This window comes from Schistocerca cancellata, chromosome 1, assembly GCF_023864275.1.
Source record: "Schistocerca cancellata isolate TAMUIC-IGC-003103 chromosome 1, iqSchCanc2.1, whole genome shotgun sequence".
NCBI lineage: Eukaryota > Metazoa > Arthropoda > Insecta > Orthoptera > Acrididae > Schistocerca > Schistocerca cancellata.
The window spans coordinates 987,897,002-987,922,010 of NC_064626.1; the positions used below are offsets into that span (position 1 = coordinate 987,897,002).

The 25,009-nt window shown below is 40.4% G+C and overlaps 1 protein-coding gene across 1 annotated transcript in view; it reads right to left on the bottom strand.

Moving 5' to 3' along the window:
* Positions 1 to 25,009, bottom strand: part of LOC126120331 (cilia- and flagella-associated protein 57-like) — a 294,506-nt gene that overhangs the window by 184,689 nt on the left and 84,808 nt on the right. Inside the window, exons 10-12 of the mRNA XM_049915076.1 lie at positions 16,575 to 16,880; positions 16,305 to 16,489; positions 14,370 to 14,469 (exon numbers count right to left, since the gene is read on the bottom strand). Of these exons, the coding sequence (XP_049771033.1) occupies positions 14,370 to 14,469; positions 16,305 to 16,489; positions 16,575 to 16,880 (591 nt within the window). The remainder of the gene's footprint in view (positions 1 to 14,369; positions 14,470 to 16,304; positions 16,490 to 16,574; positions 16,881 to 25,009) is intronic.

Here is a 25,009-nt window from a genome sequence, read left to right on the forward strand (position 1 = left end):
ATAAGTGAAACTGTCTCTAAGATGTTCGGTGTACATTTTAAACTAAGTACCATTTCAAAATAATAATAATAATAATAATAATAAACCATATTACAATAACTTTCCTCTGTTAGTATTTTCTAATGCTTTACTATACTCGATACCCGCCCATCTTTCTCTTTTTTCCTGTGTTTCTCTTGGCACTTTACAAACTGCACTGTACACTCCACTTACAAGCCACACTGTATCAACTGTACAATTGCACACAAGAGACATCTACAACACCACACTGATTCTTGGTGCACCATCTTATGTCTCACATTATCCCCACCAATATCATTAATCCTATACCTTCAAATTGATCAATCTCCCGTATTTTTGTGTGTTATTTGCCAAACATTCTCCTGTCTATTCCAGCTCATACCTACTAGTTTAACCTGATCCAGTCACATGTACCATCCCCCTTCTTCACACTTATCAACCTACAGACCTGCAACCCATATTTAAAAAAAAAAAATTATTTATCTATTTTCTTTGACCCTATTGAGACTTCATGCGAATTTCAGTTGGTTTTCGCTTTCACTATCAACATACTCCCTCAGATTTCATCTTTTTCCCCTTATTGCATCTGTTCACCCTTTTCATGATTTTTCACATGTATTTTTGTGAATTTTTGGATGTAATTCTATGTTATTTACATATTTTTTCATGTTTTTCTCTACCATCATGGATCCTTGCTCCTTATATCTGCAACACCACAGAAAAGTTTTCTTGTTCCTAGCCAGAATCCAGTCCCACATACTGTTCCTTGGCTCATGGAACCCGCCAATGGCCTTACCATCAAATTACCCATCTCCGGCTGCCACCCTGCCTTCCACAATGACTTCCATCTGTTCAGATTCCATCAACCCTTAGCCCTCACCACCATAGTCCTGCAAAAAATATCAATCAAGCCCAAACCTCCTTGCAATATCTTCTCTCCATCCATAACATTTCCTACTATGCAATCTCAAATTCTTGGATCCCATAACACATTTTCAAACTCCAGGAACTGGCACAACACGCACAATGCCATCTCAATAAACTCTCCAACCTGCTCACTTCCTACTCCTGCTGTGGACTAACACCGCCCACCACCTCTACAATAACAACCAAACAGCCCCCATGTTCCCTCATAGTTGACAAATCCTGTTTCACACACCTAATATGTTTATCCCATCCTCCAAAGGTCCGTCCCTCACTACACTGAATCCAGAACCTAAACAGACCAAAACACAGTCATGAACTTTTCTTTCAAAAGCCTTAGCCCCACAGAATCATGATCCACACCCCCTGCCCTCAAATCACCCCTGTTAACTTCCCAGAATTTCTTAACGTCAAATCCTTGCCTCACCGTCATTCCTCAAATCCCTCAACATATGCAAACTAACCTTCCATCTGCAGAAATAACTGCAATCGACCACCTAAAAACTATCCTGACCTTATGATCCTACCCACTGACAAAGGCTTCACCACTGTTGTTTTAAACCACAAGGATTACTAGGCAGAAGGATTCCGCCAGCTGTCAGATTCATCCACCTGCAAACCCTGCCACAGTGATCCCACTCCAGAAATACAGCAGTATCTTCACTCTCTCCTCAGGTCCTAAGGCCCATCCCAGAATCTCACCCCAGAGTCCATCTCTCTCTCTTCACCCCTATCACTCCCTGCACTCCTGCCTTCTAGATGCTTACTGAAGTCCACAAAACCAACCACCCAGGACACCCCATTGTGTATGAGTTGGATTTGCAAGCGTGTGTGTGTGTGTGTGTGTGTGTGTGTGTGTGTGTTTTGTCTATTTTCGACAAAGACCTTGTTGGCCAAAAGCTCATTTTGTGACAGTCTTTTTGCTCTGCCAATCTAAGACTCAGCGAATCTCTGCTATATGGTCAGTAGCAATTATCCTTTTCATAATATCATTCAATAACTTTATTTTTATTTGATAGCTTTGACTTAATCTATGTTTCAACATAATTTCCACCTGTGGTATGGCAATTATGTTGTATTAAGACCAGCTTCTGAATCCATCCTAGTATAAATCTGCTGCTTGATTTTTAACCGCTCTTGCACTGACATTTTGACACATCACATTCCTTACAGCACAGACTGGCAAGGTGTTTCTATAAGTGCAAAACAAATGATAGTCACTAGGTGCTAAACCAGGGCTATACAGAGGGATAATCAAATTGTTCCCAACCATATACAGTGATGAGCTCTTGAATATGATAATCTACATGAGGGTGGACATTGTCATGCAGCAAAAAGATCACTCTACTGAGCATGCCACATCTTTTGTTTTGGACTGCATAGTGAAGTTTCTTTAAGACCTCACAATAACTGTCTGCATTGACTGTGATACAATGAAGCAAAAACCTGCAAGCAAAGTACCCTTCCTATCTGTAAACACAGCGCACATAATTTTCAGAGTTGAAATTGTTTTCTGGAACTTCAGTTTCTTGGAGGATGTCGAATGCCTCCATTCCAAGGACTGTTGTTTTGATTCTGGTGTTATGTGAACATCCCATGTTTCATAATCAGTAACAGTGTGACATAAAATCTTATTCCATTTGCTATAGTACCTCAAATAAAAGTCTTAAATTAGCTAAATGTTTGGCTTTGTGCTCCTCAGTCAGCATTTTTTGGAATTCAGCATGCACATAACATCTGATATTGCTAGTATTCTGTCACAATTTCATACAGAACCTTCTCGAAACATGAGGAAAGGTATGAGATAATGATGAAGTCAGGTAATGATGATGTCTTCTCATATTTTTCTATCAACTTTCGGTACGAGGCCATCAATAATGATGGATGGCCGCCTACTATATTTTTTATTATGCATGTGTGTGCAGTCATCTTTAAATGCTTTACTCTGCTTTCAAACCATTCCAGCACTCATAGCAATTTTCTCCATACACTTCATTAATCAGTAGATGACTTTTGGAAGCTTCCACGCACCTTACACTTAAGAAATGAATCACAGTGGATATTTCACAATCAGCATATTTTCAATGGGCTGTGCCATTAAACACATATAAATAAACATTCAAGTAAGCGAAAGCTACTGTAGTGGCAATTGTGGACAGCCAACAGATGAAGTTATTTTGCGTGCATGTGGTGTGAGGAACGGCAAAGTTCCAGGGGCCAAATATTGAAATGGTACTTACTTTAAAAATTTGCCTCTTATATGCATGGGACATGAAGGAAATACTCCCAGTTCTTTGATAACTGTCTTGGTAGGCATCTATGGTGGCAACCATATCATTGGCCAATAGACATTTACCTGATGGCAACTGACAAACAGTGGTGGGGTCACGAATCTCTGGATGGACGGCAAAAGTGGATACTGGAGGCATGGTTGTTCCCTTACACCTCATACAAGTTTGAGATACTGCCGACTGCTGAAAGTACATCTGGGTCAGTGCAGAATGCCTCTCCTGTTGGGACTTTACCTGGACTTCCCAAGACGTCCGGACAAGAGCAGAGGTGGGACTGCTTTTCACTGGGCATTCCAATGTTAGGCAGGTAGCAGAGCCCTTCAGGAAAATAGCGCGCAGGTTGGAAGAGAAGGCCAGTGTTTATTCTATTTTCATGCTGGGGAGGGAGGTTTCATCTGAGATGTGGAGGAGGGTCTGTTGGTAGTGACTGACTACATTGGATACACCTGGCTGCAAATCATGGCTCATTTTGGCACAAATAACATGGAGAAATACAGGAACACAACCCCCCCCCCCCAAGGGGTCATACATACACTACACATGGGAAGTGGCTGCTGGGGCAATGGAGTACATCTGGGGTGCACATGTGGTTTTTTTAGGATAGAGATATCCCTCCATAGGTTCCGTAAGATGCATTTTAAGTCCAGAAAGGGTAGCATTACTCATAGCACATCAAAGAAAGAAAATGTTAATGTAGTATTAGTTAACTGCAGGAGTACCTGTGATGAGTTCCCAGGACTGGTCTATCTTATGAACAGTGACAGTACCCACATTGCACTAGAGACAGAAAGGTGGCAGAAACCAGCTGTCAATAGCACATAAATTTTAAACTCTGACCAGAATGTATATAGCAAAGACAAGTGGAATGTTGTTGATGAACACATATTTATAGCAATGAAATAATGGTAATATCTAATGAGATCAGTATAGACTCAGAATCCAAAATAATATGGGTGAAGACAAGTGTTAAATGTGCATCAAACATGGCCTCATATGCTTTTATACATCCCATGCCTCAATGATAGTGGTGGAACATTTGAGGGAAACTTGGAGAATATTTCACATAAATTTCCTGGTTTGTTATAGTTTTAGTTGGAGATCTCAACATACCAGCTATTTACTGGAGACTCAAGTGATTCAGATGGGTAGTAGGGACAATGAATTTTGTGAAAAATGTTCTACGTACTTTATCCAATAATTATCTTGAACAATTAATCAGAGAACAGTATTTTGAAGGTAACATTTTAGACCTGCTGGTGACAAACAGACCAGGACTTTTTGACTCAGTTACTGTAGAACAAGGAACAGTGATCATAAGGCCATTAAAGCATAACTGAATAAGAACTGTAAATAGAAATACAAAGAGAGGTTGAAAGATCTTTCTGTTTAGCAAGAACAACAAGACACAGATTTCAGATTACCTCACAGATCAACATGAAAATTTCATTTCCAGCACCGAAAAGTTCAAGAGCATTGAAAATATTCTTTAAACAGGTATGTGCTGAGCAAAGTTGTGGGGGATGGAAAAAAAACCTGCCGTTGTCTGACAACTGTGTTGGAAAGCTGCTAAAAAAGAAAAGAAAGCTTCACTGCAAATTTAATGGCAGCTAAAGCCTCGCATGCAAATAAAAACTAAACAAAGCCAAATCTAGCATAAGGAGGGTCATGTGCGAAGTATTCAATGAGTTAAAAAGTAAAATTATACTGACTTGACAGAAAATTCTAAGAAGTTTTGGTCTGATGTTACACCACTAAATGAGCTGAAGCCATCTGCCCCAACACTCTATGACCATAATGCCATCGAAGCAGAGGATGACACAGATGAAGCTGAAATACTAAATGTCTTTTTCCAAAACTGTTTCAATGATGAAGATTACACTGTGGTTCCTCTTTTAAATCACCTCACAAACTTTAAAATGTCATCAAAATAAGGGACCACAGGAAAGCCTGAAGCAGCTGAATGGGTTGAAAATTAATTAATCGCCAGGTACTGATAGGATTCCAATTCGGTTTTACAGAGAGTACTCTACTGCATTGGCTCCTTACTTAGCTTGCATTTATCGCAAATCTCTTGCCCAACATGAAGTCCCGAGTGATTGGAAAAAAGCGCAGGTGACGTCTGTATATAAGAAGGGCAGAAGGACGGATCCTCAAAATTACAGACCAATATCCTTATCATTGGTTTGTTGCAGGATTCTCGAACGTATTCTCAGTTTGAATATAATGAATTTCCTTGAGACATAGAAGTTGCTGTCCACGCATCAGCATGGCTTTAGAAAGCACCGCTCCTGCGAAATGTAACTCGCCCTTTTTTCACATGATATCTTGCGAACCATGGATGAAGGGTATCAGACGGATGCCATATTCCTTGACTTCAGGAAAGCGTTTGACTCAGTGCCCCACTGCAGACTCCTAACAAAGGTAAGAGCATATGGGATTGGTTCCCAAATACGTTAGTGGCTCGAAGACTTCTCAAGCAATAGAACCCAGTACATTGTCCTCGATGGTGAGTGTTCATCAGAGGTGAGGGTATCATCTGGGGTGCCCCAGTGAAGTGTGGTAGGTCCGCTGTTGTTTTCTATCTACATAAATGATCTTTTGGATAGGGTGGATAATAATGTGCAGCTGTTTGCTGATGATGCTGTGGTGTACAGGAAGGTGTCGTCGTTGAGTAACTGTAGGAGGATACAAGATGACTTGGACAGGATTTGTGACTGGTGTAAAGAATGGCAGCTAGCTCTAAATATAGATAAATGTAAATTAATGCAGATGAATAGGAGAAAGAATCCCATAATGTTGAAATACTTCATTAGTAGTCTAGTGCTTGACACAGTCACGTTGATTAAATATTTGGGAGTAACATTGCAGAGCGATATGTAGTGGGACAAGTATGTAATGGCAGTTGTGGGGAAGGCGGATAGTCGTCTTCAGTTCATTGGTAGAATTTTGGGAAGATGTGGTTCATCTGTAAAGGAGACCGCTTATAAAACACTAATAAGATCTATTCTTGAGTACTGATTGAGTGTTTGGGATCCCTATCAGGTCAGATTGAGGGAGGACATAGAAGCAATTCAGAGGCGGGCTGCTAGATTTGTTACTGGTAGGTTTGATCATCATGCGAGTGTTACAGAAATGCTTCAGGAACTCGGATGGGAGTCCCTGGAGGAAAGGAGGCATTCTTTTCATGAATCACTACTGAGGAAATTTAGAGAACCAGCATTTGAGGCTGACTGCAGTACAATTTTACTGCTGCCAACTTATATTTCGCGGAAAGACCACAAAGATAAGATAAGAGAGATTAGGGCTCGTACAGAGGCATATAGGCAGTCATTTTTCCCTCGTTCTGTTTGGGAGTGGAACAGGGAGAGAAGATGCTAGTTGTAGTACGAGGTACCCTCCGCCACGCACCGTATGGTGGATTGCGGAGTATGTATGTAGATGTAGATGTAGAAAAGTAACTGAAAGCACTCAAAAGAGGAAAGGTCACTAGACCTGATATAACATCAATATGATACTAAATACAGTATGTGAAAGAACTTGCTCCTCTTCTAACAGCATTGTATCATAGCTCTCTGGGGGAATGTTGCCACATTTGTTTCGAGTACAATGAAGAAGTTTTTCTGGGAAGCCCTTACACACCCTCCGTGCAGTTCTGATCTCTCCCCATGGGATTCCCATATTTTTGGAGCTCTGAAGAAAGCCATTCATGGCCATCGATATCCTTTGGGCCAAGAGACGGGTGCCTGGGTCAATCATGGTTCCATAGTCAACTGCAAATATTTTGCTTTGAAGGCATTGACCATCTTGTCTCACAGTGGGATAAATGTAGTAACAATTTGGTGATTGCTTCTGAAATAATAAACAGTTTATCAACTTTTTTCCTTCTGTCTCATTATAATGCCCCTTATAATTAAACTGAATAATATTCAAATAAACAATTCTAGTTTTGATAAGTTTAACTTATCTCTGAGTATTCCAGTTGAATGAATGAAAACCACTCCAGTTGTTACTAGAACTTTGTTGAGTCCACTACCCATTCAGACCTTTATATTAGGCAATTTTCAAGTGGTTCTGAAAAATTATGCTGCAGAGAAATAATTTGCAAGCAATAAAAGTACAAGCCAGATGAATTTAAAGTGTTACTTGCCCAATGATATCATGAAAAACATAGGTGTGTCAATGGGCATATAACATTTTACATCCCATCTGGCTTGTACTATTATCATTTGGATGTAGTTTCTCTACAGCATAATTTTTCAGAACAACTTGAAAATGGCCTAATATATAGGCAGAACCCAATTGTGGACTCAATAAAGTTTAAACAGCAACTGGAGTAGTTTGTCATTAATTCAACAAACAGTTGTGAGATCAGCACGTGGAGAAACTAAGAACATTCCAGGTGAGCCTAAACTTTATTGAACTGAGCTTAAATATTCCTTCACTTTTATTTATGAAGTTCAGATTCTCTAACAATAGAAATGTACTGCATAAGAAGAGCCAGGGTAGCTTGTAGTTGATGGCTCTGAGGCAGAACTGACCCAAAACTTAAGACACAAAAGAATTATAGACATAGGCTGCAAGTGGGCATTCACTTAAATCAATGGGGAAGGTCGAAAATTTGTGCCAGATGAGGATTCAAACCCGTGTCTCCTGCTTACTAGGCAGATGCACTGATCACTGCACCATCTGAACATGGTGGTCATCGCAACTGCACAAATTATCCTATCACACCTCCCATCAGACCCAAAATCTCAACCTGTCCACATACTACAAATGTAGTGTCCTGTTGTGACTTGCCGATCTTTCAAAGTGCCGCCGTGCAGTTACGCGCGCCTTCTATATGTGGCACTGCCTGCCAGCCATGCAGCAACCATGCCACCTAAGCAGCCAAGCAGCCAGCGGCCGCCAGACTTGGACTCAGTGCTGATTTGAATGTTACCGTGTTCACGTCTTGCTTTGTCAACTTGCTCTGTGACTTACATGTGTTGTGTTGTTTTTGAAATATTTGTGTTCAACTTGACATTATAACAACTGGCGACGAGGTAGTGGATTTTTCCTTTTCATTGTTGACCCACAGGTTTCCAAGGCTACTTTAGAGCAACTATTGCAAGGTCTCATTGAACAGCAAACACTTCTCACATCGGCAATTCGTGATTTCGTCATGGCATCCAATGCAGGCCGTTTCTCGTCATTGTCTATACCTCCTTTTCCTCCTTACAACGAGATGGCGGAAGACTGGTCTGATTACGAAAAAAGTCTTTGACATCACTTCTTGGCATTTCAATGTCACGGATGAACAAACATGTAAGTCTCTGTTCCTTTCATGGATTTCACCTCAAATGTATCGGTTGTTGTCGCAATTGGCTCCTTTGAAAGATCCTGCGTCTTTGTCCTTTGCTGAAATGTGCTCACTTCTGTCCATATATTTTCATAAGCAAACACATGTGGTAGCCTCTTGTGTTGCCTTTTATTGTTGTCAAAAACAACCGAATCAAACCTATCGCACTTGGGCTGCTGAGCTTCATGGCCTCAGTCGCAAGTTCAAGTTGTTACTGATGTTCACAAAGAATGCTACGCAGTTTCCATAGTATGGGATGCTATTATCCGGTCGGCGCCTGACAAAGAAGTGCGGCAATGTGCTCTTCAGTTGGCAAATCCGACTCTAGATGAAGTCCTATCCATCGCGCAGTCTTTTGAAATTTCTCGCACCGCTGGAGCGCAAATAGAGGCGTGGGTGACGGCTGCAACATACAACCTCTATGCACTGTTGACGATGCGTGCGGCGTGTCCCCGCCGGCCGACGTGGCTGCAGTACGCTCCCATGCGCAGCCTCGGCCGAACCATAAACAACCCTCCCAGAAACTGCAGCAAAACCCCCGGCAACTTCCATCATGTCCGCGGTGTTTTACAAAACATTCACGCGAGGATTGTCCCCAACGTTGGGCCGTGTGTCACAATTGCAAAAAGAGGGGCCATTTGTCTTCTGTTTGCAAATCCGACCGCATACATGATGTTCATGACCGTGTCGCTGATTCTGCTTCTGTGTTGTCTGTCAATTGCACTTCCTCCCTTTCAGGGAAGTTATTCCTCACAGTCCAAATCCTTGGTCGGGATGTTCGCATGCAGGTGGAAACTGGTTCTGCTGCCGCTATCATTAATTCTCAGATGTATCTTCAGTTGGGTTCTCCACTCCTATCACCTGTCACTCGGCAATTACGGACGTACAATAAACAGAAGATTTCTCTCTTGGGACAATTTAATGCTGAGGTATCGTACAAATCCATCGTTCACACTGTTCCCATATTTGTGGTCGACCAGAGTAATGCAGAAAATCTTTTTGGTTTCGATGCCTTTCGCGTTTTTGGGTTCTCCAAAGATGACTCTGTCAATATCATCTCTGATGCTATTCCTTATGCTCAATTGGATTCCTTGTCGATGACATTTTCGTCCCTTTTTTCACCTGGGTTAGGCCGTGCAAACGACTTTGAAGCTCATATCATTCTCAAACCCACTGCTCGGCCTAAGTTTTTTCAGGCTCAGCCCATTCCTGTGGCCCTTCATGATCGGGTAAAACGGGAGCTGGATCGTCTCCCTACTTCAGGGGTCTTGCTTCCTGTCACTTCCAGTGAGTGGTCTTCTCCTGTCGTTGTCGTTGCTAAGCCCAATGGTGATATTCGTCTCTGTGGTGATTTTAAAGCCACTGTAAATGCGCAATGCCTCATCGACACTTACCCTATGCCCCGATCTGAAGAATTGTTCACTAAACTTGCGGGGGGCCAGTATTTTTCTAAAATTGACCTGTCAGAAGCTTATCATCAACTTCCTCTCGACGCTGCTTCCTGGCAGTTTCTGGTCCTTAACATGTCTTTCGGCCTCTATCAATACCAATGATTGCCATTCGGTGTTGCCAGCGCCCCTGCTCTCTTTTAGCTATTCTTGGAACAATTATTGCTCCCTGTCCCTGGGTGTATCAATTACATGGACGACATTGTTGTCACTGGCTCCACCACTGAAGAATATCTTCAGAATCTCCGCACGCTTTTTCATGTCTTACAGACTGCCGGTCTTAAGTGTAATCTTCAGAAATCACAATTTTTTCAGGCATCTATAATGTACTTGGGGTTCCAACTCTCTTGGGATGGTATTCGTCCGCTTCAGCAAACTGTCGCTGCGATTGACGCTCTTCCTCGCCCTACATCTGTTAAGGAACTGCAGGCCTTCTTGGGGAAAATAGCATCTGCTGCTTTGGTGGCTCAGCCGTTGTATCGCCTGTTGCATAAAAACGTGTCTTTTCACTGGTCCGCATCATGCGATGCGGCTTTCCAAAAATTGAAGACTATGCTGAAACAGGTCCCGTGCCTGGCTACTTACCGACCTGGCCAGCATCTTGTTCTTGCCATGGACGCCCCTCAATACAGGGTTGGTGCAGTCCTTGCGCACCGTTTTTCTGACAGTTCTGAACAACCCATTGCTTATGCTTCCAAAACGCTCACGGGTGCCCAACGAAAATATTCTCAAATTGAAAAAGAAGCTTTGGCCATTATTTATGCTCTTCATAAGTTTGGTGTTTTTCTTTATGGATCCAAATTTCGTTACGGACCACAAACCACTTGTTTCCTTGTTTCCTGACAAGGCTGCACACCGCCTCTAGCGTTGGGCTCTTTACTTGTCTCGTTTCAATTATGAGATTCATTTCCAGCTGACGGCTCAACATGCCAATGCTGATGCACTGTCTCGCCTTCCCATGGGTCCTGATCAGGTATTCGATAGGGACGAACTTTTGTGTTTCCACCTGGATGTTGCTGAGCAGCGGGTTTTGGATGGGTTCCCCATCACCGGGGACTGGCTGGCAGCTGATATGGGTTCTGACCCTACCCTCTCCCAGGTTTTATGCTGTATTCAGAAGGGTTGGCCAGATTGTCCGTCCGCTAAGACTTCTGATCCGTTACGGAACTACTACACTTCGCGCTACCACCTCATGGCTAGGGATGGTGTTATCCTCCTTTCCATTGAAAATGCTTTGCCGCGTGTTGTGGTACCTGTGTCTTTGCGTACTTTGGTCTTGCGCCTCCTTCACCAAGGGCGCTAGGGTGTCTCTCGCACAAAATCTCTGGCATGCCGTCATATGTACTAGCCCAGTATCGACTTTGAAATCGCACACATGGTCGCTGCCTGCGGCCCTTGTGTGTCACAGGCCGCCGCCCCGAAGTTGTCTTTGTCACCGTGACCTTCGCCTGAGAAGCCCTGGGAGCGTATTCATGCTGACTTCGCAGGACCTTTTTTAGGTACTTATTGGCTACTTGTAATTGACGCCTACTCTAACTTTCCTTTCATTGTCCATTGCACGTCGCCTACCACCGCGGCAACCACAAGTGCTCTCGCTCACATTTTCTTTTTGGTAGGCCTTCCCTCTACTCTTGTTACTGATAATGGTCTGCAATTTGCCTCTTCTGAATTTGCAGATTTCCGTGCTCGTCACGGTGTCATGCATGTCACGGCCCCTCTGTTCCATCCACAATCAAACAGTGAGGCTGAACGACTGGTCCACACATTTAAGGCTCAGATGAGGAAATTCCTGACTTCTTCTGCTGCTGATGATGCGCTTCTCCAATTTCTGGCTTCTTACCGTTTCACCCCCATGGGTGAGCACAGCCCGGCTGAGCTCTTATATGGCCAATAGCCCCGCATGCTACTTCATCTTCTGCGGCCTTCCACCTCACGGCCGTGGGTGCCTTCGCTTGGCTGGTTCACCGCCGTCGACCTTGTATGGGTACAGGGATATGGCAGGTGGCCAAAATGGAGTTCGGGCTGCATCTTATGACACTGTGGCCGATGCCTTTATGAAATCCAGATCGACACGGGTTGCAGTGCGTCATTCGGACCAGCTTCGGCCTCATGTGCTGACAACGCCTGTTCCGAATGCCGCTACACCACCTTCGGCTCGACCTGATGCTCGGGATCTTGGCATCTCTCATTACTCACAACGCATCCCTCTCACCGTCATCTCGGTGCCAGAACAAGAACGGACACCACCAGGAGACGTACCCATGCAGGAACCAGATGACCATCATCTGTCAGAGCAACTCAACTCGCCTCCTTCTCCTACGGACGCCAACACATCGCCCATGTCTCCTGTTATATCAACCGGACTTGCTGCAACGGGCAGATTGCTGCACAGGGTCCAAGCAGATTCGACTCCTATGTCTCCTGTCATCTCGACCCGTTATCATCGGGGACACTTCCGTCCGTACGGGAAGCCTCCTCCTTGAGACTTTATGGCCGGTCAAACAACACCTATGGACGTTAGCAATCTACAGGCTACCTCCATCAAGACCAGTTCAAAAATTCAAAGGGGGGAAAAGTGTTGTGACTCGCCGATCTTTCAAAGTGCCGCCACGCAGTTACGCACGCCCTCTATATGCAGTGCTGTCTGCCAGCCATGCAGCAACCGTGCCACCTAAGCAGCCAAGCAGCCAGCGGCCGCCAGACTTGGACTCAGTGCTGATTTGAATGTTACAGTGTTCACATGTCTTGCTTTGTCAACTTGCTCTGTGACTTACATGTGTTGTGTCATTTTTGAAATATATGTGTTCAACTTGACGTTATAACATGTCCCTTGCCCCATTATCTTCATTACTCTCTGCATTTTGCCGATTCCCATAAGATTTCAAGCCTCGTGGGAATCCGCACTGAAGAGATCATTGGCTGTCCTCACATTTATTATATATATGTGGTGTCTGTTCTTTCAGACATGGCTACAAGTGGGCACTCATTTGATCCAGCAGCCACTATGTAGTAAGACACAAAGGAATTACATACAATGGCTGCGAGTGATTTAAATCAATGGGAAGATTGAAAATCTTTGCTGGACTGGGATCTGGCTCCTTGTCTCCTGCTTACTAGGCAGTTGCGATGACCACTGTGTCCAAATGGCTACGAAACATTGTGGTTCATCGATATGCCCAACTGATACCAACTCTTAAGTTACATGGTTCTCACCCTAGTGAAGTATACAGATGCAAAACATGTCCCATACAGCAGCCCATAACACCTGTTTACAGTTATATCACTGCTATATCCTATTTTATGAGAAGCCTGTTGCCTGTAAAAACAGGCAAGCCATATTCCATTCTCACTCCAAGTACAGCACAGCTTTTTATGTGAACATAACAACCAGTAGCCAGTCCAACCATACAAATCGTTACTGCTGAACTCTTAATACAATGAGTACCTCAGAGTTTCAGAATGTATGGCACTGAGATTATTCCTTTCCCTTTCTCCTCCTCCTGCATCATCACCTTCACCATGTTGCACAGGAGGGAGCTGTTCTACTGACGCATCTTTTAGTATTACAATCCTCCTAGCCTCAATATCCCTTAGCCTCTGCTCCCCACTGATTTTTGGCTCTGTTCCCACACCACATACCACTTTCTTGCTGTCCCTCCACCATTACCATCAATCCCTACCACCAAACAAACAAATTTAAATTTATCACTACATCTTATTTTAGGTGCACTTGAAGGCCTACAGTACTGTTATCTCAGTGATCTTGCATGCCTCCTCTGCATGTGTGTGTGTGTGTGTGTGTGTGTGTGTGTGTGTGTGTGTGTGCGTGTGTGTGTTTGTGTGTGGTGGATTCATACATGTACATGTGCATGCACACACACTCCCACATGCGCTTGCACACCCACACACTCAGTCCTGAAGAACACAAGTTTAAAAGCTTAGCTGCAAATTTCAAATAGTTATTTGTCATATAACTACTGTTTTACATTTCTTATACATGATGATCAGTTGTCAGTACTCATACACTAGTTACAGATTGATTTCATGTAACAATGACATGCTGTAGTGGAGGATAATGAAAAGCCGAACAACTGCTAAAAGTTATGTGTGACACATTATAGCTACTAGAATTTATGTTTTTCATGGATGATAACAAGATACACAGGTGAAGTAGTGGGAGAAAAATAAATAGACAGACTAAGGAGAAGATGCTAATGTACAGCACAGAAGATATTACTTGATATGAAATGATGGTCAGATTCCAGTAAAGCAATTCAGGAGTAGATATTTAATAATCCACGAATAACAACATGACTGTTCTGTTCAGAAACTTTTGTGTACACTTACTTTCTCTAATTGGAGTTCCTTTTCTTTCACCTGACATTCACATATCTGTTTTAGTTCCTCCAGAGCAGTTACTTTCTCTTGAGACAAATTTGCCAGTTTTCTGGAAAATAAGAGAGAGAAAAGGAGAGAGAGAGAGAGAGAAAATTATACTTAAGTACATAAAGAGACATCACCAAATCTGAGCTGACATTTAATGTCATTAATGTGTGTATTTTGTTAATCTTAGTTCATTCATGTTGAGGGAGGATCAGTTTGGGTTCAGGAGAAATCTATGAATATGTGAGGCAACAATGACTGTACTACTTACCTTAGAAAATAGATAGAAGGAAGATAAACCTGTATTTATTGCATTTGTAGATTTAGAAAAAACTTTTGACAGAGTTTGAAATTTTGAAGATATCAAGAATAAAATACAAGTGGTCTGGTATCAGGTTCTGTGGCCATTGAATACCCACCAGAGGAGATGGATTTAGATGTCCGTTGGGGCCACCATGACCACGTAGCACTGTTCTTACACACCAAGAATGCCACTGTCTCACATGTGAGTATGGCAGCCAATGACATTTTATGCGATCTGTATATAGCTGGCTGCCCAGCCCACAACCAGCAAGTTCAGTGCTCTTGCTTGATATTGTCAGATCTATCTCCGCTGAGAACTGCTTGATACATAATTTGCTTGTCAATCAGTTACTCTCTGTGGTCGAGTCTTTGATTTGGCTTTCCACTGCTCTGGGCCCTGTTGTCATCATTGTGGCAAAGGCTTTCCCCATTGTCGCCTAGGTTGTTAGTTCTTTCACTGGTCTGTTGTCTTGTCCACTGTCTGTCTGTCATGTTTCATTCACTTACCATTAGTCAGAGTTACTCTTTTGCATGCAGCTCTCCCACCTAGTGGTTTCCTCCATTTCTCAAAGAAGAGATAAAAACTTTCAGATCTGAGAAAGATATCATGTTTCTGCCACAGACGTCAAAGGACTTGAAAGATCAGCTGAACAGAATGGTCAGGGTCTTTAAAAGAAGTTATATGATGAATAAAACTAAAACAAGAGTAGTGGAGTGTAGTTAAATTAACTTGGATGACACTGAAGAAATTAGATTAGGAAATGAGACATTAAAACATGGATCATGGGGGGAGAGAGAGAGAGAGAGAGAGAGAGAGAGAGAGAGAGAGAAATTTACAAACAATTACTATTACTTTAACTGTTAAAAAGTATTTTCTAAATGTGTTTATTTACATGGAGTGCAGCATTATGTAGAAATGAGACATGATCGGAAAAACAGTACAGACCAAAAAAAAAAAACTTGAAGCTTTTGAAATATGTTGTTATAGAAGAATGCTGGAGTTTAGACGGGCAGATCAGATAACCAACAAAGAGGTATTGAATCAAATTGGGAAGAAGAGATCATGATGGCACAACCTCATTAAAAGATGGTGCAGGTTAATAGGACATGTCCTGTGGAATCATGGAATACTTAATTTCATAAAGCAGGGGAGTTTGCAGGTAAAAATTCTAGAAGGGGACCAAGGCTTGAGTACAGCAAGCAGGCTCATATGGGTATGGACTGCAGTAGTTACAGGGTTAAGGAGACTTGTGCCAGACCGACTACTATGGAGAGCAGCATTATAATATCATTGGACTGATGATGACAACACCAACAGTTCATACTTGAACATAATCTTTTATATTGTGTGCTAGTGTAACAAATTGGAAAATTTAAGTAGTTTTGTGAGAATTACACAAAAATGTTACAGGGAGAAATGAGCCTTATCTATTTATAATTACATTCATTCCTATTTAGTGTAATACAAAATCTGTCACTCTCTTGAGAGTTCTTGCTATTGCAGATTCAATTTATTTCATCTGGTATTACACAACTGTGTTACTTACTGTTGCAAATGCTAAAATCTATTTTCTCCCACAGTCTTGAGGGCTTTACCTTTCAAATTCCAGTTTCATACTTTGTATCTCTTCTTGTAGTAAATTATGCTTGCTGTATTCCACAATTAACTTTTTCTCATAGTCAGATTCAAGTTTTTGCACAGCTCTTTCATGGTTAAGTTTCATTGTAATGTTTTCATCTTTCATATTACCAATCTCAAGTGTGTGATCAGTTTCGAGTTGCTGTGACAAAGTTAAGTGAAAAAATATTACAACAGGTACGATGCAAGTTATTTATGGAATTTTTGAATATTTCATGTTAACATACCTCAATTTTATGATTAAGTTTGATGACAGTCATCTGAGACTCATCATGTATATCTCTCAGCTTTTCTGCGTGTCGTATTTCATTTTGTCTAACCTGATAATCATGTTCTACTTCTAGTTCATGCATTCTTACTTCTAAAGCTCTAATAGAATTGAGAAGTTCCAGAAGATAACCCTTATTGATCAATATATCTTCTGAATATGACAGTTCCCTTGGCTTGACTTCAGATGAAATAATTTTCCATAAACACAAAGTTCCATCTTCAGAGGATGTAACTAGGATTTTGTCATCATGTGTTACACACATCTGAAATTATATACATCATTATACAAGTCTTATAGTAAGTTTGGTGAACCTAAAGAGTAAAATAAAATCTTTCAGTTTGTCAACTGACTCATCCAGTCAATTATAATCTAAATTATGGTGCAACTTATCTCTGCCATTGGGAGATACCATGGAAATCCCAGTGCCAGTTCCAAGCCTGGATAAAGGATGAGGGTTGGATGTGGGGCTATCAACCCTAGCCCAGTAAAAAAAAGCTCATTGTGGAACCAAAGGACAAAGGAGGCAGATGTAACAGACAAATGGCCTTGGCAACAGAAACAGCTTATGAATTGGTATTTAGTAACATGTAATGTGAGAACACTGAACAAGATTGTAGGGCTACAGAATCTGAAAAAGGAAATGAAGAAATATAATGTGACAATGGTGGCAATACAAGAGGTCAAATGGAAAGGAAGTGGAATATTAGAATCTGGGCCACACACATTATTCTACAGCTGTGGAAGCAGAGGATAGGAAGGCACAGGTTTTCTGGTTGATAGTGCTCATATGACTGCCATACTGAACTTTAAGCCCGTTAGTGAAAGAATATGTGTACTACAAATGAGAGCTCGGTTCTTCAATATGTCCTTCATACATACCTATGCTCCAACAGAAGATGCAGAGCAGATGGTAAAAGACATATTCTATGAACAACTGGAACAGGAAACAGCAAGGGTGGCAAAGCATCATGTTAAGGTGGTTATGGAGACTTCGGTGCTCAAGCAGAAAGAAAAAAATCCATACAGGAAAACAGTTGATAAAGAGGGGCTACATGAAGCTTCTAATGATAATGGTATCAGACTAACTGATTTTGCCACGGCCAATAACTTGATTATTAAAAGCACATGGATGCAAAGGAAGGATATAAGGAAAGTTACATGGTGCTCCCTAGATGGGATCACAGAACATCAAACTGATCACATACTCATAGACAGATGATATGCTTCAGGTATATTAGAAGTGGATAGTTGTCATGGTGCAGATGGAAATAGTGATCACTATTTAGTAAGAATCAAATACAGACAGAGGGTAGTCAATTACAGACAGACCAAGAATGATGCTAAGTTAAGAAATGATAAAAATTCAATACAACAGTATAAAACTATTATGACAATTAGACTTAATGAAGCCAACGACTGGGCAGGAGAGGATATCAAAGAAAGATGGGAAGTGGTCAAAGGTATAATACATGAGACACCTGAAACTGTACTGGGTAGAAAGAAGCAATCAAGAAAGCACGTCTGGTTCTACGAAGATTGTAGAAGGATGATAAAAAAAAGGAATGCGACAAAAAAAAGAATAACTGTAGAAGATTTACTATAGAAGAATACCAGGAGAAAGGAAGGGAAGCAGATAAGGAATGTAAGAGGAAAAAGAGAGAGTTTGAAAAATGGTGGATTGATAAGTTAGAAGAGAGAAAGACTGCTCAGGAAATAAGGAAATTCTACATGAGCGTGAAACATATAACAAGGGGAGCCCAACCCAGAGCAGTTTTCTGTAAAGATAAAGAGAGAAATCAGATAGGAGGAAAAGATCAGATTTTACACAGATGGGTGGAGTATTTTAGTGAACTATTGAATACAGAATCAGAAAACAAAGGTGAGGTTGATGCTGGTATAGTAGAAGATGTGGAGCAGGAACGAAATGGAGAAGGAGAGTACCATGAATCAGTCGAGGAACCTATGCTGGAAGAAGTTAAAGCTAGTATCAAGACTCTTAAATACAATAAAGCTTTGGGAGAAGACAATATTTCAGCAGGAATGATAAAATATGGCAGAAAAAAACTAATCAGAGTTTTGCAAGAGATTATAGTGGAAATGTGGTGGAAACAAAATAGGGTGGAACATTGGAATACAGAAACACTCTGCCATATACATAAGAAATATGACAAAGCCAACTGTGCAAATTATTGAGGAATTGACTGCTCTGAATAGTATATAAAATATCAGGAAAAAATCATTGCTGGGTGACTAAGAACATTTGTATAAGAGTATCTAGGATACTACCAGTGTGGTTTCAGGACTAATAGATCCACTACAGATCAGATTTTTATCATCAGACAGATATTTGAAAAATGTTACAAGTATAACATCGATGTCCACCAGCTGTTCATTGATTTCAAACATGCTTATGATACTATCAAAAGGGATCAACTCTAGAAGGCAATGCAAGAGGCAGAAGTATCCAACAAACTGATAAGACTGGTTCAAATGACTTTGAGAAGAACAGTAAGCAAAGTAAAGATTGAGGGTACTCTATCAAAGGTATCTGAAGTTAACCAAGGATTATGGGAGGATGATGTGCTCTCCACTATTCTGTTTAATGTCGTCTTGGAGAGGGTAATGTGAAAGACATAAAGCAGCAACCCTGGGGGCACACTGATTAATAGAGTGACACAGGATCTTGGATATGCAGATAATGATTTGTTATCCAGGAGGAAACACAACCTGGAAGAAAAGCCTGAAAAATTAGAGAGATATGGAGTGGAGATGGGGCTGACAATTAATCAATCAAAGACCAAGTATATGTTAACATCTAAGAAAAGGTATAATGAAGGAGAAAGAAGCATGACTTTGAATGGGAACAAACATGAACGCTGTGAGAGCTTTAAATATCTTGGATCACTGTTAACTGGGAATAATGATTTGAGAGCAGAAATACATGCAAGGATTGCAGCTGGTAACAGGAATTACTTTGCACTGGTTAAAGTATTTAAAGCAAGAAGCCTTAGTAGGAATCTGAAGCTGACTGTGTATCATACAGTGGTGATGAGTGGTTCAGAGAATTGCACAATGACACAAAATGATGAGGAGTTGTTGCAAAAATTGGAAAGAAAGATACTTGGGAAAATCTACAGGTCAATGGACGATAGGGGTTTTTGGCAAATTAGAAATATTAATGAGATGAGAAGGTAGTATCACAAACCAGACATCATGACAGAAATAAAGAATAATAGACTATGTTGGTTGGGAAATGAAGAAATAATGGTGGAGAACAGCACAGTCAAGAAAGTTTTCAAAGGAAAACCAGATGAACGATGTATAAGGGGCAGATCAAGGACCAGATGGCTAGACAACATGGAGAACGGGAGTTAGAAGATGGAGAGCCAAGGCAGCCAGCAGAGAAGTTTGGGCAGAGATTGTCCAGGAGGAAAATGCCCTAACTGGGCAGTAGTGCAAAATAGTAGGTATGGTGCAACTTGGCAGCTGTCACATGTACAAGGCATAGCCTGTAGGAGGAAAAAATAAGAGGACTGACCAAACAATGAACATTAAACCTTTGGATTTGTGGTCTAAGCATTACCCGCTTTGTCATCATCAAGCGACTTAATTTATTTAGTTGGTTGGTTGATCTGAGGGGGGGGGGGGGGGGGGGGGAGGGGGGGGAGGGGGGGGGGAGGAGGAGACCAAACAGTGAGGTCATCAGTCCCATTGGATTAGGGAAGGAAGTTGGCCATGCCCTTTCAAAGGAACCATCCTGGCATTTACCTGAAGCGATTTGGGGAAATCATGAAAAACCTAAATCAGGATGGCTCGATGCGAGTTTGAACCATTGTCCTCCTGAATGTGAACTGAATTTATTTAGTTAAGAGGCAGAAGCTGTAAGGAAAGACAGAGATTGGACAAAGCCCAATAAATAATTGGGGGTGTTGGGTATATAGGAAAATTAAATAAAAAGTTGGAAAAAAAGATAAGCAGCTGTACAAGCATCAAGATCTGAGATGGAAAGCTAATGCTAAGTAAAGAAGAGAAGGCTGAGAGGTAGAGAATATATAGAAGGACTATATATGAGAGAAAAACTTGTTGACAATTTATGGAATGAGAGGTGGAAGTGGATGAAGATGAAATGAGTAATGTAACACTGCAAGAACAATTTGACAAAGCACTGATAGACCTGATGTGACACTGCAAGAACAATTTGAGAAAGCACTGACTGACCTGAATGGAGACAAAGTAGCTGGAGTAGATCACAACCTTTCAGAATTTTTAAGAAACTTGAGAGAAAAAACCATAATAAAACTACTCCACTTGGCATGTAAGATATATGAGAGAGGAAAAATGCCCTTAGGCTTTAAGAAGAGTATAAGAATCCCAATACCAAAGAAGACAGCTGCTGACAGGTATGAGTATTGAACCATCGAGTTTAATAAGTCATGATGTGATATTACTGAACTACCAAGTTCAATAAATCATTATCATACAATGATATCATGAATTATCTACAGAAGAGTAGAACAGTTGGTAGGAACTGACCTGTAGGAAGAACAATTAGAATTATAGAGAAATGTAGGAAAATGTGAAGCAGTACAGACTTACTGTAAAACAAAGATTGAACAAACACAAACTCAAATTTATAACATTTGTAATTTTAGAGAAAACATCCCAAAACATTGACTGGAATACAATCATTGGAATTCTGAAGTGATCAGAGATAAAATACTGTGAGGAAAATATTATCTACAACTTGTAAAGAAATCAGACTGCAGTGCTAAGAAACAAAAGGTCATGGAAAGATGGAAATAATTGAGAAAGCAAAGAGATGGGGTTGACACTTTACCCCTTGTTATTCACTTTGTACACTGATCAACCAATAACGAAAACAAAGGAGAAATCTGGAAAGAGAGTTAAAGTGTAAGGAGAAGGAATAAAAACTTTGAGGTTTTCCAATGACATTTTAATTCTATCATAGACAGTAAAGTACTTGGATGATCAGATGATTTTCCAGTTACTTTGAAGAACCATTCAAAACCTCTAACATTTTCTTATTACTAAACCATACTAATCAAAGGCTCAAACTCAGTGTTTACAGACTTATCTCAGATGATAGCTGAACAGGCATACAAATGATCTCAGCAAATAGCTGAAGTCTTAATCTCACTGAGGCATTTATGTTTTGAAACAAAATTAAAAACCTTATTCAATGGCCTCTCTTTACAAATAATCTGCTTATCTTTCTTGGAAGACTGAAGATTTCTGTTATCTATACAAGAAGCAGCAATGCTAACTGCATATCTTCATGACCGGATCTGTGGAACTTGATAAATTAATTAAAAATTATAAATTAATGGCTTCAGAAGAACATTAAAAATTGAGGAGACATTTGAAGCATGAAATGACAGCAGGAGAAAGAAGTCTCAATAAACCAGTTTCAGAAGAAACAACATGTCATATGGGCTGGCAGTCTGAAGATTTCTGTTAGCTGGACAAGAAGCAGCAATAGATTTCTATTCTTGTGGCACATAGGTAAGTAGGTTTACTTGGCACTGGGAAGAACAGCAGAGGAGAAAGTTTAATCTTCAGTGTCAAATAAAGATTAAGCAACTTTTGATCATTTCACACAGAAGTTATCTAGATGGATTAAAGCTGTGCAGCATATCTTATGTAAAGTATATGGACATTGGCTATCAAGTACATTTAAAAGGTTGTTACAGCATATGTGTTGAGCTAAACAAGAAATACTGTGGCGGAACATTTCACCATAATAGTTATAAGTTATTTCCTGGGGTAAAAACCTTGCACAACTCTTGAATCACCCAGACCCAGATGTGATGTTACCTGTGGGAGCCACAGAGGAAATGAAAGATGAACAGAAATGGGAAGTGGCAGAAGAATGTGTGAAGACAGTAATCGAAAGACTAAGAAACAACAAACCCCCAGGGGAGGACAGAATAACAGGAAAATTAATCAAAGATGGAGGTGAGAGTTTGCACTGAGAGATATATAAACTAATCCAGTTGATACAGAAGAATGAGACATTGCCAGAAGAATGGAACTTGGTCATAATATGCCTGACATACAAGAAGGGAAGCAAAATGTAATGTAGTAACTATAAAGATATCAGCTTGCTGAATGTAACATGAAAGGTACTGTCTATTATTAGCCTCAGAAAATTACAACATTTCAAAGAAAATAACATGCATGAATACAAAGCTTGTTTCTGGCCAAACTGATTGACAATAGATCACATTTTCAAATTGTTTGAAAAACACTGGGAATATGATACAGATATCTACTGTCTGTTCTTCAAGTTTTCAACATGCATGCAACTGCACAACTTCAGAATCCCTGAGACGGTAGTGAGAAGTGCTAGCTTGTATTGATGGGTTGAGGGCATCAGTGCATAGCCGAAGGGGTCACATCAGAAATATTTGAGAATGAGACAGGTTTTGGACAAGGGGATGCTTTCTCATTTGTTCTGTTCAATGTCATCTTAGACAAAATAATAAGGGAATGTAGACAACAGGAGTGGGCTGAAATGCAGATGGATGGTAATTTCTATTGTCTCGCATAGTCTGGTAATACAGTACTACTTGTATTTATGTTTGTATATTTATTGATTTACTCAATAATTCAATGTACAGAAGTGTACAACATGATATGGGACAAGTAAAACACATAATAGGAGAACATATATAGTGTACATCTCACTGAAGCTATATTACTTATGCATTCAGTATTATGAAATGGATAGTTGCTACTTACCATATAGTGGTGATGCTGAGTTGCAGATAGGCACAACAAAAAGACTTTCACAAAATAAGCTTTCGGCCAACAAGGCCTTTGTCAAAAATAAACGACAGATACAACCACACACACTCACACACACACTCACTCACTAACTCACTCAGCACTCAGGTGTGAGAGATGCATTTGCATGTATGTGTGTGTGTGTGTGTTTGTGTGTGTGTAGGTCTGTCATCTATTTTTGACAATGGCCTTATTGCCTGAAAGCTTATTTTGTGACAGTGTCTTTGTTGCACCTATCTGCAACTCAGCATCTCAGCTATATGGTTAGTAGCAATATTTCCATAATATTGTTACATTCAATCCATCATTTTCCACGTATGTATTTATAATAATACCAGGGTAAGAATAAGTTCAAATAATAATGCTGGTCATAATCAAACAGCAAAAGTTCATTAGTGGACAATAGGTTGTTTCTAATCAAACAGTTTGATTTTGAAACATAATAAAAATATATAATTTAATTTATGATAGACCACATTCAAGAAAGTCTTGTACGCTGTAAAAGCAGTGTTTTGTTAGAAGTACTCTTAAGGTTCTTTAAAATATTGTTGATTCTTGAATACTTTCTACGTCTTTCGGGAGATGGTTGTAGAGTTTGAGTCCTACACATTTAACACTATTTCTATACAGTATAGTAGAATGGGGAACTAGCCTTAACATTTTTTTGACCTTGCGTCATGTTGGCAACTGTCCAGATTTCTGTGCAATCTATTTATGATTTGTTTAATAAAACAGAGAAGTTCAAATTTATATTGGCTTGGGAGAGGCATTATGTTTAATTTTTTACAGAGCCGTTTACACATTTCTCTTTGCTTTCTGTACGGGATTATTCTGATTGATTTTTTTCCTGCAGTATAAATAATTTCCTTGATTCAGTACTATGACCCCAAAAAATAATTCCATAGCATAGTACTGAATGGAAAAGAGCGTAATACATGCATGTCAATGTGCTGCCATTTAGTTGGTTCCTCACTGAGTGGAAAATAAAACAAATTTTACTTAGACTGGAACTAATCATGTCAATGTGATTTTCCCACATGAATGTATCAGTGATGTCACTCTCTAAGAATTTTGTTTCATTGACAAATTCTACATTGCTGCCAATTAGTGCACTGTTAGAACCTGGGGAGTTCCATTTTAAATTAAATGAATTAAAATTAAATTAATTAAAATCAATTTGTAAAAATAACTTGTAAATATGCTCTCTTGACTAGTCCAATATCATATGTACAACACTATGAATGCCTGGATCAATAAAATACAATACAATGTAATACAATGCATGGCATGGATGGTTAGGCATACTGTCTTTCTGCATTTAGGAGTAGTCTATTTGATGCAAGTCATGGGTCTAGTTGGGTTGTATTTCTATTAATTGCTGATTGAAGAGTTTCATCTGTATTTGATATAAGGATATTAGTATCATCAGCGGAAAGAAATGCCTTGTCAGTGGGTAGGGTAGAAGGGAGGTCATTCATATAAAGTAGAAATGACAAGGGACCTTGTACAGAGCACTGTGGGACACCAAGTTTTATAACTTGTGTAGAAGAGTGCACCCCATTTAGAATTCCTGACTGACTGACT